The following is a 15,347-nucleotide window of genomic DNA, read 5'->3' as shown; positions in this document are numbered from 1 at the left end:
TTGATATACTTTAAGACTCTCAAGACTGGTAATTTTCCAAGTCCTGTTTTTTTGAAAAACAATTCCACCTTTAGGGACATAATGGAAAATAGATCCTATTATTTAGGGCTTACTCTTGGGTGTCCCGTTTTATGCTCTAGGGGGTCACAACAGGGTTACCTTTAGGTCTCAGTTCCCTTTTTTCTTATTTGGAATTGTCAGACACCTGTGGTTTCTATGAGCTGGATGTTATGAACCTTTAAAACTAGACTGAGAGAAGAGTGATCTTTAATAAAATCTGGACCCTATTCTTTCTACTCAGATTCCTAAAGTGGAGGGGTCAAAAAGTTCACCTTCACGTTGCAATGTCTCTTTTGCTATACGTACTTAGGAGCCACCGATGTGTTAGTTAAAATTCAAGAAAGAGCCACTGCTAGAAGGAGAAAAGGGTCCCTTGGAATCCAAAGGTGGGTTCTTGTTGAAGAGTACACGAAAGTAGAGGGGACAGAGTCTGGGTCACTTAGAAGTGACCAGGGGCTTGGTAGACGGGTGCTTCAGGTTGGTTGATGGAGTCCTTGACTCTGCAGCTACGGGGACCAGGAGACCAGGAGACAGAGGGAACACCAACAATCCTTGGCAGGTGTGTTCTGCTCATGCAGTGGCATTCTCTCACTTAGAACCAAACACCCTGCCCTCGGGTTTGTAAAGGCCTGCTAGAGAGGTGACTTATAGGTTTTAAGTGCAGTGACCCTTAGATGTAGTAAAGCTACACAGACTGCAATGGCAGGCCTGTAGTTCCATTTTGCATGGCCTCTCATAGGTGGCATACTACATGCTTGGGGTACCTATGCCCTGGGTACATGAGTACCATATACTAGGGACTGACAAGAGTACCCCAGTATTCAATCTGGAGTGTATCTTAGTACATAGCATAACAGTTTAGGGATAAATCAGGTAGACTGGGGTCCTGATTAGCAGGATCCCAGTCAGACTAGTCAAAAACAGTATCACATTTAGCAAAAAGTGGGGGTACCCATAAGAATCAGATCCTATTTTCGTACAGCAGTGGTATGCTGTTTAGGCTCTCCTATGAGCCTAACATACCCACCACTGTGACACTGCTGTCACACTGCCCTGGATTCAACTCGGAATCTGGTTGGGGCATTCACCACAGGCTTGGTGGTCTTCCTGGGACCACCGCGGTGGCAGTCCTACAGGAAGACCACCAAATTCGTAATGAGGCCCTAAGTGTCTGAGTGCTCTTTTGGCTTCTAAGAAAGAAGAGTGCCGGCATTGCATCGCCATAGTCTAATCTGGGAATATGGACACTGTGCTGTTCTCAAATTGCATTTGGGCCAAGTACTGAGCATGGTGGAGTAGGGCATCTATGTCTTTATAATTAAGCTGTCTAGTTACCACAGTCCTCGGGGGACCCACAGGTGGAGGTGGTTGCTGGCATCCTGTGTGCCCACCCAAGCACAAAGAACTCGGACAAGTGTGGTAGGGCCACCGTGTCTCATGGCCAGTTTTCCTGGCAGGTTAACATGTCATTGCCTTCTGTCCCATCTCAGAGGTCGACCACCCTCACATTGTTGCGAAGGGTCCTACCCTCAGCAACCTCTGCTCTCATGTCCTATAGAGCAAATTTATTGGTGAGGGTAGCCACCTAGTTTTCAGATCATCCACCAGTGGTTGTATACTATTAAAGGTGGTCTCACTGGATTCCACCCAACCTACTAATTTCCAGTGGTTTAAGCCAATCGCCACATGGTCTACCTTTGTTTCCAGGACCTCCATATTGGCACTGATAGCTCCTAGGATATGACCCAACCTTTCTGGTGCCACCACTTGTTCCTGCTCACCACCACATGCTTGCTGCCCCTCATCTGTGTGAGGCAGGAAGTGTTTGGGCTAGATTGGGGGCCTCATTGACCTGGAGTGGCCCATTGTTGAGAGCCTATAAGGCCGCTGGGGCAGGGTTCTACAGAGTGAGTGTTGTACAATATAGGGATGTCACCTCTGTTCTGAATGCTCTTAATGGCTATGGGGTGGTCACACGACTCTCACAGGCCCATAAAGCAAGGATAGTGGGGAAGGAGGTCTGTTAATCTCCCTCCAGGCAAAAGTTTTGCACTTCAGAAGTGTTGCCCAGGCAGGGCCCATATTGCTCCCAAAGACACCTGGAGCTCTTTGGTGCTGCTTGATCAGTTGCTCATTGTGTCGGGAACCCCCTTTAGGGCCAGCACCCCAGGGTCCTCTGTGTGGTGTGGCTGTCCCCACTCACACTCCTGAATGGGTGTGGCACTCTGTTGACTCTGCAGGTGTTGCCAGGTCTCCCCTGCTCTAAAATGCTGTGCACTGAAAGCGGAGCGGCCAATGCAGGCCAGGCTGTAGGCAGTGGGCCACTCTTGGCAGAAGATCCCCATATGGAGCATTCTCCATAGCCCTAGTGACCTCAGGGCACCCAGCAGAGTATGATCCTTCCTCTTCACACCTCCTCTTGTTGTCTAAGCTGGCCGTGGGACTGCAGTACTGTGTTGTGCCCATCATCTTGCCTCAGCCAGGTTCTGATCCGGTGACTGCAGGCTCCAGTAGCCAGGTCATTCTCTCCGACTATGCTGACCAGGTAGCTAGCGGATGGCCCAAAGAAGGAGAAGGTCTCCTGGCCTGGGTACTAGACACGAGAGAGCTCTAAGAAGTGGCATCTTCCTGCTCAGCTTGGCCAAACCCCCATAAGAAAAATACTTTTTATGCATCACTTTAAATAATTATTGATATAGAATACAATATATATATATATTTGTGTGGGATCTTTTTTTCTTTGTTGCAGTTTTATATATCGTGAACTCAACCCAAAGGTATCAGAGCGCTTTGCATGAGCACCAGTTGCATTACAGATGGACACATTCACTTTTAGGAACAGGGGGAATAGGTGATTTGCCAGAATCACATGATGTGGGGGAGGTTGCATTATCAGTGGTTGACCATGTGTTATGCTGGACTAAATACTGCCTCTTTTTAGCTGTAGTAATGTATACTCGTAAATTTGGGTCCACAATCTGTTTCTGGGGTTGGAGACACATGTGAGTAATTTTACATTTTTAAATGGTAAATAGCCAAAAGTAGTGAAGTTACTCAAAAGTATAAACTTACATGTATAAATGACCCATACGTGTAGGTTTTGTGAATAGGCCCGAGTATGACCAGCCCTTTCCTAATCTAAGGATGCTGCATGATGGACTGGATGTATTATGTCTCTTATTTCCACAGATCCACACCCATGGATGTCACCATCATGCCAGTGATGGCACTTGTAGTATCGAGGAGCAGAATGCCTAATCTAAGTCATAGATTTAAGCAGAATTTTATTGCAGTATTTCTGAAGACTTTTTTTCCACATTTTATCTTGCATTCCATATTCCACTAGATGTTTTACAGGGAGCCAGTGGAGCAATTTAAAGGCAGGAGTCAGATGGACATTTCCCCCCACTCGGCTTTCAGATCTCACAGCCCAATTGTGCATCTTTAGCCACCTGCAGTGCTGTGTTTCAGGAATCCAGTATCCAACATAGCGACAGCAAAACCTTCTTTACTTTCAAGTCCACAGAGGTCATATGTACATTAGGCAAATAATAGAAATAGCACATTGTAAAATATGGAAGGGCATGATTAAATTGCAATATTTGCATTCTCCTATGCAAACCAGAGCAAGTCAGTTGTCTAGGAACAGGGAGGGCCGTTTGTATTCTCAGTATGATATTTCCAATACACTACAATGTCTGAAAGTAGTCACTGTGGTCTTACACATAGAATCTGGTTGGTTGGGCCAGCCTACAGTTTGGTGAAGTATCCTTCACTCCCTATTGCGAAGATCATCCCTTTGATATCGTTTCTGTGGTTTCTATGCGGCTGCCTGAATAGATTCCCACTTGCTAGATTCTGAGAAGACTAAAAGCCGGATACTGAAAGTAGTGTACAAGTATGTGCAATATTTACATCTCCAACTGAGAGTAATTTAACATTTTTTATAATTCCCAAACCCTTCTTGGAATATACCTTGAAAGCTATACCAGTCACAGGTGATAATCCTGTCAATTGATTTATTCAGGCATAGCATTTCCATGGTGCATCATTGCACATATAGTACGATTCTACATTGGCAAATGCAAGTGCCAATTTGCAATTGCAGACGTTTTTGTTAACATTTCCATAAGGAAACAATTATTCCATTGGAGAAACTCCTTCCCATACATCTTACCAAGCTCAGGGGTGGTCTATCCATTGTTCCACACAGTAAAGGAATTTACCCCAGTCCATGGCAGCAGCACAACTCTGACCAGTAAAGCACAATTCCAGTTATTTTCAGTCGTAAAAGTATGTGTGCATCCAAAAACACCGTTGTGAATCGAACTCAATACGTTTTGATTTATTTTGTGTGTTTGATGGTAAGTCATTTCTCCAGTATCATAGTGTGAACGGGGATGTTGGCCATTGGACTGAAGCTGAGTGTTGGACCACATTACGGTACTTCAAGTGTTACTGCTGACAAAAGATATACCTCAGTTGGAATATGCTTAAAGTTGAATTGCAGGATATTTTCTTACATTCATGAATGCAATATGAGACATAATTGTGTGAGGTAAGCATTTTACTCTTAGACCATGTCTAGGTTTTGCACTGTTGGTGGATAGAGTTTGTTTCTGATGGCTAGCATCTATTTCAAACTGATATTATTTTGTGGAGAATATGGGGACTAGGGTATATGAAGTATCATCCAGGTGTTATTTGTAGTCTTTCTTTTACTTCAGTGCATCCAAAAAGGTGATTTAGGGTGTGATGATGAGAGATTTTTGAGTGTGATTCATGTCTGGATTGGGAAAAAGTGGTGGTGTCTTAGGGTAGAGTTATTCTCAGCCCTCTTTCAGTGTTGCGCACATCAAGAATATGCTTTTGGAGCACTAACCAAACAGGCCATCAATTTATTTCAAAGTTCCATATGTTGCAGGTTTTATTTAGTAGTTGTTGCTGGACTATTTCCAGTTAAGAACTGCTACAATCCTTTTTAAATTTGCATATAGCACCGATTATATGAATTTTGGTTTCTGATTCAATGGTTATAAGGAGATGGGTGGTTACTTGTAGGACCTTTGCTTCCTGCACTATTTAATTTAATCCTCTAAAAAATACTTTATATTTAATTTAATATATTTAAATTGATTATATATTTAATTCAAACATAAGTTAATTAAGCAATAGCATTTAGTTTTTGTTCTACATTTAAAAAAATATGTAACATTATTTTACATTACTATTTAACATGAAAATATTTCTTAGACACGTTTTACTTTTCCCAGTAGTGGGGCAGAGATCTCCCTATGATAAAATATAGGGAAAATATAAATAGTTTAATAACATTTTCAAAAAAATTGGGAAAGTATTTTTATGTTCAATATTAATGTGAATTAATTTGATATACTCACAAAATAAAAATGCTACAAGACTATTTACTTAATCCTAGTTAGGATAGGATGGTGTGTCTCTGAATGCCATTAAAATGGTGGATGAATTATTTTCGCATGTAACTTTCTTCTTTCAGAAGTTGAAATCTTTGTGGAACTTCAACTCTATAATGACATGTCATCCTGTTTGTATCCTAAGTGTGCATGCTATTCTTTCTGCATAAAGGTCCGTATAGTTTCATACCAAACTGTCTACATTGAAGAGCCAAAGTTACTAATGGTTACATTAACTGAATGCAAAAGGCAAACTCTAGCAATACAGCCCTTCCTCACTTGTTTCCAATAGCACTCTGTGTGGCAATATTTTGTCACTCGCTGTTCCCCTATTATAGGTTCAAGAAAACAATGAGTATCAAAATCACTATGGGTGTTCATGAAAACTAAGAACCTATCTCATTTTAGTAATTTATAAGGGTAAAGGGCCCGATTCACAGAACTAACTTAAGACAAAATCCTAAATTTACTACTTATGGTATTCACAGAAGTTAGGATTTTGTCTTAAGTTTGTCTTAAGACAAACTTAAGACAAAATCCTAACTTCTGATTCTAGCACATACAGAATTTGTACTGATGTATTTTTGCACTTGCTGTTGCTAAAAAACCGTTGAATAAGACGGTAAACGTGTCTTTAACCCTTACTAATGTTAATAGCTTTCTTTCAGTTCTTCTTGTTTATCACTGGTAATTAATATGTTATTAACTTCAGTATTCAATAAAAAAGAACAATGGATCTTCTTTGACGCCAACGTTCAAGTGATGTCCGTTGGTGAGTCATTAGAGCGACAGAGAACCATTGATGGAAATCCCACCACAACCAGTGGGTTTGGTAACATCAAACCATTACTATAAAGTGATATTTTAAATCTATATCGAATTGAATATATGCGTATTTTATCAGTGCTGTCTGATATCTAGTACATATAACTGTATTCCTTAAACACATTCATCAGACATGAAGTTGGGGCGGAATGTGGCACGCACATTTGCAGATTACTACAAGTTAGCGAACCTCAGGGTGGAGGGGCCACAGGCACCGTTGGCCAGGTATGTAAACGATATCTCTACTACCATTTAAGTCTCTATTTTCCATGACATTATTCTTAATTGCATGTATGTTTATAAAACCCTTGCTTCTGTGGCTAGCAGGATTATTTTATATCTGATTTTAAAGATCAAAGGAGCATCAAGCTCAAAGATTACCAAGGTCCCAATTGACCAAGTTTTACTATTTCTTAATCTAGTAGATACCCCTAGTTTACTCCTAAAGTCATGAATTGCTGGAGTAAACCAGGTTTACATGAGGTTTATTCCTGATTTGCTCTTGCCTTCCTCTTGAGAATTAGGAGGAAGCCAGGAGTACCTTCAAGACTAGGTCATGTACATTACTGGCAAAATCTTTGCAAATCGAGCCCCACGTTGTCTTTAATGTTATCTAAACTCAGCAGAGTATTTGCAACAGACATCAAATGTATGAATTGATCTTTAGATCCAGTTTAAATGCGTTCCACGCTCTGATGCAATTGTTTTTTAAAAAACACATTAAGTCAAAGATATTCATGTACATAGTTACATGCCCACTCGGAATATGGTTGTAGCATTGCTGTACACCTCTACATGATGCCACCTTCCTTTCCTGTATGTAAATTTTTGAATTATATTGGTGGACAATTCATTGTATTTTCTTTTTTGAAAAACAGGCCCAGAATACTTTTTTAATTCCCTTCATCCAGAGATTGGGACTTCGAAGACATTTGACAAATAGACATAATTGAGCCTCGTCTCGCAACTAGGGCCACAGACTATAAAAAAAAGATAGATAAAGTTCTGGTGCAATTGTGTTTTGACAATTAAGTACTGAACCCTCATTATGGCATTATGTTTGATTCTAAAGATTAAGCACCTAGGGACCCTTAAAATACACAATATAATATGTTGTCTGCATTCATAATATTTACATTATTGATTTCCTTCATTCTACAGTATTTACAATTTCCACAATTATACTCATTAATTTATTCTGCTTCAAAATTAGCTTGAGATGAAACCTTAAGAAATAAAAATTTGCCTGTGTGCACCTGGGGTGAAATGTTGCAAGAACCACCCACAACGATAAATCAACTATGGGACAGTCTCTGGCATGTTGTTTCGTTCCCAATACACATTATCCACATCTAAGTTGAGGAAGATGTGTGGGTCGTTGCCTCTTTCTTCCACTCAAGCTGACAAATTGTGCATATCTGCACTTCTAGAAAGGAAAGGATCTTCTGGTCGTTGTCACAGAATAGTGTAAAAACAAAGTAGGGTGATAAGGAAGCTCCAGAGATGAGACGGTGCATATTAGGCCAAAAGCAGAATAGCCTGCCATGAGATCCAGTTTGTTAGTCTTATCTAATTGACTCTCATACTGGTTTTAAAGAGTGCAAGACTCTCGGACATGTGCAGGTCACAAGTAACCTGAAAATGATCAAAAGTGAAAATGCTCTTCGAATGGAACTCGCAGGGCCTGATTCACAGAACTAACTTAAGACAAAATCCTAAACTTACTACTTTTGGTATTCACAGTTAGGATTTTGTCTTAAGTTTGTCTTAAAACAGACTTAAGGCAGACTTAAGACAAAATCCTAACATAAATCTGTCTTAACCCCTTCGATGCTGATGACGAGCTCAGCTCGTCATCAGCCATGGGGGGCGTGTGCGGATGACGAGCTGAGCTCGTCATCTAACGCAGCTTTTAGAAAAAAGCCGCGTAGCGGAAAAATAACCGCTGCAGCGATGCGGTTAAGTCTGTCTTAAGACAAACTTAAGACAAAATCCGGACTTCTGTGAATACCAAAAGTAGTAAGTTTAGGATTTAGTCTTAAGTTAGTTCTGTGAATCGGGCCCGCAGTATTCACTGAAATATACAACATTCTATGGGCAGTACTATGATTTGTGTTAGTCATAGGGAGGAGATAAAATCTGTTACTTCGGAATTTCTTTGAAAGTCATGAATCAGACAAAGGGCTCTAGCAATTAATATATATGACCATAGTGGCTCAATCACACTTAATGTACCTTAACAGCAGTTAATTTGCCGTGAAAGTGCCACCAATTGTCACCATAGCACAAGTGAGTATGTTTCAAATATCTAAATGTCTCATTCTAATCTGAGCATTAACAACCATTAGTTCTCATCTTCAAGGAGCTTCCCTTTGAATCTTCCAAATAGATCTCTTTCTTTGAACTAATGAATTGTTTTGCTCCATCACTTCTGGTGAGACCAGAGACATAAGACTCTACTGACAGCCACTTGGGTGCATCGTGGTATAGACAATCCAGGCCACTTCCTTCAAAGCAAAGTTGTTTAAAGGACAATTTGTTGTAACTCATGCTTCTTCTGCTATGTTTCATTTTGCTTATCCCAGGGTAAATAGATTATGACATGATTACACCTGGGTAACTATAGCAATGGAATTTTGATCAGTTCGTAACAGCAGCTGGGCGAGGAAGCAACTGCTCTTGTTAGTGGATGAATAATTCTAAAAATTCCTACTCATTGAGCTTAACATTGGTGACAAGCTGCTTGAGTAGGGGCAGGCTTTACACCAACACCCTTCATGAACCCAGTGGTTATTTTACTGTGAGTAACTGTTAATTATGGGCATAATCATGATCGTTTTCATTATGACGTAGTTGTTTATTAAAAGGCCAGGATTTAGCAATTACATGTTTAGCCACAAAATTTGTTTAGCTGCTGAGTGTAGTTCTAATTTCAAATGTACATCAACAGAGTGAGCCAGTAGAGAAAAAAAACGTATGCTGATCGGTGATTGGGTGTCGTTATTGCTGGAGCTGAACTGTAACCAGCGTGCTAGCACACAACTTGGATCACACGTACTGCTGGCTTACTGTGACTGCACATGCATACGCGAGCATGCGCTGTCATCTGGGTGAGATAAGCTGGATAGTACTGTGACCCATGTGGTCACGCAAGAGCCTATATCTCACATAGCAAGTGATATCGCAGATTGAAGACTAGATCAGTGCTTGTATCTAGCCAGCACTTCAAATTGAACCTATGAAAGTGCATTTACCTTTGATGGCCTGAAGTATAAGACTTCTGGCGGTGTGTACTGAGCTGTGACATTCATCGCTTTGAATTTCCTTTACACCATCCATAGAATGTGTTGCCCAGATAGAAATCAAATCTTGTAATCTTTCCTTCAGCTGCACTGGAAAACTGAAAGCCTTCTACTGGAATTTTCAGGTTCTCACAGAAACAAAGATTGTCATTTTAGTTCATTACATTGTTGTTTTAGATTTTTTCAACATGGTCATTGAAGAATGGCTGCCACTAGCATGCTGCAACCCCAACAATTCCTTTCGGAATCTGGTGAACTGTTGTTGCCTTGGAAGAAATGGAAACGCCTTTTTGACTCGTAATTAATAGCAATTGTTTGGAGAATGTTTGGATGAGAATTCTGTTAGTAATGGTGAAGGGGAGCCTAGACATATTTATGAAATGTCCCTGTTTATGTTAGAGAGAAACTTTGGACCATGCATTAATATAGTTATTGAGAGGCACGCATTTTTCATGAGGATACAGGCAAAAGGAGTAAAGGTAGGAAAGCATGTTGCTTTGTTGAAAAGTTTGGCCCAAACTTGTGAGCTTGTTGAGTTAACAGATTCACTTATTCGTGATCAGTTGGTACAACGTACCAATGATTTCTGAGTTCAGGAAAAATTATTAGCCAAGAATTGTACGCTCAAGTTAGCTGTTGATATTGTAGAGCATATGGGACACACCTCTGGTTGGGTAAAAATGATGTACAATACAACTACACACACTGTGGCGAGGTAAAAATGATGTACAATACAACTACACACACTGTGGTGAGGATTACCAGCTAAGCAGAGGAGAGAGACAGAAACAAAGGCAGTAACCACATGCTGTGTAAATTGAGGAATGAAGTATCCACAGGCTGTCCTTATCTTATGAAAGACTCTAATTTCACTGAAGATGTTAAAGTCAAATGTTTTAAGTAGCGCCAAGGAACCTAAAGGTGTTAGTGCGCTTAATAAGTTAATTTAACATAACATAACATAACATAACATAACATAACATAACATAACATAACATAACATAACATAACATAACATAACATAAGTGTGGAAGCTCTAATCATTTTCTAACTATCCCAACTGTGATGCTCACTATGCCATTTGCAGGAGCTGTGGTAAAAGGGTCACTTTACACAGGTTTGCAAGAATTACCAAAGTATATGAAGGCATTGAAATTTCTGAATAGAATCAGAAAGACATTTTGCTGGTGGCACCCTCTGTTTCCAGTTTAGAGTTTAGAGCTGGTGGATTGGAAGGTGGATGCGTGGCATATTAACATACCAAAATGTGTGGAGGAAATTGGTGGGAAAAACCTGCTGGCGTTGGCTGACTCAGGTTCTCAATTTACCCCAGTGATTGACAAAAATTGTGAAAAGATTTATGCTGATAGTAATATAACTTTGCTGTCACCTATTATAAATCCTCAAGGGTGTGGTGGTATGAAAATTAATCTAATTGGTTACGCTGTCATGCACATTAATTTCATGGGATGAGAGATGGTGGGCAAAATGTATGTAGCCAAACAAGGTATAATCTTCTGGTTTGGCATCACCAAAGAGATTTGGCTATCACCCTGAGTTCTAATTCCCTTGATCAAGATTTCTTGGTTTCCAATGTGGGGGAGGACTTTGAATTAGTCAACGACTTTTAGGAAGTGATCAAGAATAACATTGGTTTATTGAAAGATTTTAAACATTGAATCATCTTAAAGGAGAATGTGAAACCGGTGGTGCTTAAGGTGCAGTGCATACCTAATTTAAATTGAAAACCGTTGCATGATGAGTTGGGCAAATTGTTACACATTGGGTGATTGAAGAGTCTGAAGCCTCAGAGTGGTAGGAACCCATGGGTTTGGCTCTAAAGGATAATGGAGCAAAGAATTGTATGTGTGTTGATTTAAGTGATCTCAATCAGTGTTTTGGTTGATCGCCAAGGATGCTTAAGGATGCATGCATTTTTTGTGGTATGGATCTTTCAGCAATTTACCACCATGAGCTGCTTCAGGATTCTAGAGCTCTCACTTCCTTTGTCACAACTCTGTTAGCATTCAGATTTATAAGAATGCCATTTGGGTTGACATCTCCAACTGTTTGCTTCCAGAGGTGTTTAAAGAATGTGCTTAAGGGATTGATTCAGTTATGTTTTTTCCAGGATAATATTTTGGTGTATGGAAGTGTTAAGCAAAGTCATGATATTACTTTTTTTTGAGGACGTTTTGTGCAGATTAAGAGATACTGGTCTCATTCTTTAGGAAAGAGAAATGTAAATTTGGTGTGGGCACGGTTTCTAATTTGAAACATTTGGTTGAGAATACGAAGAGTTTGCTCACACGCAGGGTCTGTTCGGTATAGAGACAAAATATCGACTCCAAAATATCGACTGGACATAATATCGAGTTTAAAATATAGACTGGACAAAATATCGACTGGACATAATATCGACTACAAAAATATCGTTTTTCAGGTAAGTGAAGTAATATCGACTGTATAAAATATAGATAGCAAAAATATCGATTTTTTAATAATATATAATATTTTATAGTGTATTTTTATGTAATAATATGTGTGAATAGTGTGTATTAATGTTATTAAATATTTTATTACATGAATTTTGTTTTGATAATAATTGCGTAATGTAATTCTGTAGCGGGTTGTGGGTTTATAGGGGAATAGGGTGGGAAGTAATTTAATAATAATTAATTAATTAATATATGTTTGTTATTATTTTTAATTAATAATTAATTGATAATTAATTAATATTAATTAGTTAATTAATTAATATAATTTTGAATATATTTTGTATTAGTAAATAATTGTTAATTAATTAATTGTAATTCGTTAATTACATTAATTAGAGTACATTTTTTATATATATATAATTTTGTGTTATTTTTAAGTAATTAATTTTGATAAAATAATATTAATTATTAAAATAATTACACCTAATGTTCTAATATATTTACTTTATTGTTAATTAATAATTAATTGGTAATTAAATAATATTGATACATTTTGGGTAAAGGAGCATTTTTAGGGTTCAGGGTCAGTTTTCAGGTCATGGGTAAAGGGGTATTTTTAGGGTTCAGGGTCAGTTTTCAGTTCATGGGTAAAGGGGTATTTTTAGGGTTCAGGGTCAGTTTTCAGGTCATGGGTAAAGGGGTATTTTTAGGGTTCAGGGTCAGTTTTCAGTTCATGGGTAAAGGGGTATTTTTAGGGTTCAGGGTCAGTTTTCAGGTCATGGGTAAAGGGGTACTTTTAGGGTTCAGGGTCAGTTTTCAGGTCATGGGTAAAGGGGTATTTTTAGGGTTCAGGGTCAGTTTTCAGGTCATGGGTAAAGGGGTATTTTTAGGGTTTAGGGTCAGTTTTCAGGTCATGGGTAAAGGGGTATTTTTAGGGTTCAGGGTCAGTTTTCAGGTCATGGGTAAAGGGGTATTTTTAGGGTTCAGGGTCAGTTTTCAGGTCATGGGTAAAGGGGTATTTTTAGGGTTCAGGGTCAGTTTTCAGGTCATGGGTAAAGGGGTATTTTTAGGGTTCAGGGTCAGTTTTAGGTTTTTGGGTAAAGGGGTATTTTTAGGGTTCAGGGTCAGTTTTGGGTTTTTGGGTAAAGGGGTATTTTTAGGGTTCAGGGTCAACAAATAAGATTTAAAAAAAATATTTTTATATTTTCATTTATTATTTTATTATTATAAATTAATTTAAGTCGTTTTAAGTATATTTTAGTAATTAAAATTTAATATTAATTTAATTTAACACTGTTTTTAATAAAGTCGATATTTTTTACATCTATATTTTTGTTAACGATATTTTGTACTCGATATTTTTGTACTTACCTGTTTGTAGATACAAACTCGATATTTTGACTGTCGATATTTTGTCCACGATATTTTGGCAAGTCGATATTTTGGCAGTCGATATTATTTCAGTGATCCGGTCTGTTCACCTACCTGGCAGTGTCCCTACTGCCACCCCACGACACAACCCACACTGACTTTCCAGTGTATATGACCTGCTGGCCTGACTTCTGCCCCACCACACATTAATGCCACAAGCAACTTCAGGGATTGGTGGCCACATGGAACAGCCCCTAATCCCACCCCACCACCCACAGTCACCTGCGGAAGAAACAGGCAGTTCCTGTGGTATTCCGTGATGCCACACCATCACGCAGCCCCCAAACAACATTGTGGTTGCCTGGCAAAGCCCATATTGTGAACACCAGCAACTGCAAAAGTAAAAGTGAAAGTAGAAGAGAACAAAAGTGAAATTGTGCACCCCAACGTACTACATGAACAATAGAAAACTATCTGTGCCCGCCTTCATTTTGTCTTTGATTCGGAATGAAGGAGTACTCATAATCACTAGGGGCCTCATTTATGAAAAGTGACGCATCGCTGCATGAAAACAGCGATGCATCATTTTTTACTGCGCACTCCTTGCGACATTCCTGATGCGTCATATTTAATGTATGACGCATCATGTCGCAAGGAGTTACAGATACGTCAGTATTTGTAAGCGCAAAAGTGACGCATTGCTGGAGTGTGTCACAAAAGTGACGCAACTCCAGCAATGCGTCCTTTGACATGGGGAAAGCCCCATGTGAAAGGGCTTGCATCAGTCTTACGCCTGCTGTGAGGCAGGCGCAAGATTTTGACGCAACAGCGTCCTAAAAGTGACGCAGTGAAATCTCATAGATTTCACTGCGTGACTTTTACGAGGCTTTTTGCGGGGGAACGCCCCCTCTGCATACATTATACCCGACGCAGGTATAATGTGGCGCAGGGGTTTAAAAATTGACGCATCTACCTAGATGCGTCACTTTTTAAATATGGCGCAACAGGGTGCATTTTTTACACCGCTGGTGCGTCACATAAAGTGACGCACCGGCGGCGCAAAACTGACGCAAGGCCTTCATAAATAAGGCCCTAGATTTCTCGATTTAGAAAACATTGAATTTGCCACTGAAATTCTGAAACAGTACAGTATAACTGAATCACTGTTAAGATCTAAAATACGAAGCATGCATCACACTTAGCAATCAGCACATGACTATTGGAAAACAGCGTCCTCATTAAGGACTGCTGCCTGAGCATAAACCAATGCCTGCTTTGGATGCAGGACAACCGACCATAAAGGAAAGCATGAGTGGCAAAATGTTTTCAAAAGCCAAGACAATAACTTTTAAGATGTATAATTCTCCTGCACAATTATGGTGGGTTGAAACATGAATGGAGATCTGCGGTAACATCCATAATGACTCTTTGTTCTCGTTTTGTTTGCCCTGCAACATTCCTTGAGTTACTACCTGGATGAATTTGCACAGCAAAAGAGCGCGGAATGTGGAACACATTGCACCTTTATCTATTCCACACCTTGTTACCCATTCACTATCCCCAATAGGGTAACTCTGCCCCAACTCTGCCTGGAAAAATACCATAATCATGCGGTATCAGCATTTACCGAGAAGGTTTGATCATATAAATCTCCAATGACACACTTAAGAAGGCGGATAAAATTCATATTGAGAACCTATCTGTCTGTGCTAATTATCTGTGCTAATTTCAAGGCACACAGATGTATTATTGCCTTTGTAGGACCGCGTTAAATTTCAGGTACTAATAACCTGACTGACTGTTCATTGATTGATGCAAGGTTTATTTCGCGTGCACAATACGCAGGACACTGCAGTGTATTTCATTTTCCAGAACAGATGCCCATAAAATCAAGAAAAACATGAAAGTGAATTATTTTG

General features: G+C 39.5%; 1 protein-coding gene across 1 annotated transcript in view; it reads left to right on the top strand.

Annotated features, from left to right (window-relative positions):
* Positions 1 to 15,347, top strand: part of LOC147747165 (cytosolic carboxypeptidase 6-like) — a 2,097,334-nt gene that overhangs the window by 2,041,901 nt on the left and 40,086 nt on the right. Inside the window, exon 6 of the mRNA XM_086936177.1 lies at positions 6,449 to 6,542. Coding sequence (XP_086792303.1) covers positions 6,449 to 6,542 — 94 coding nt within the window. The remainder of the gene's footprint in view (positions 1 to 6,448; positions 6,543 to 15,347) is intronic.

The sequence above is a fragment of the Lissotriton vulgaris genome, chromosome 1_1 (genome assembly GCF_964263255.1).
Source record: "Lissotriton vulgaris chromosome 1_1, aLisVul1.2, whole genome shotgun sequence".
NCBI classification, from domain to species: domain Eukaryota; kingdom Metazoa; phylum Chordata; class Amphibia; order Caudata; family Salamandridae; genus Lissotriton; species Lissotriton vulgaris.
Note: the sequence above shows the minus strand (reverse complement) of the source record. Positions and strands in the feature narration are given on the sequence as shown.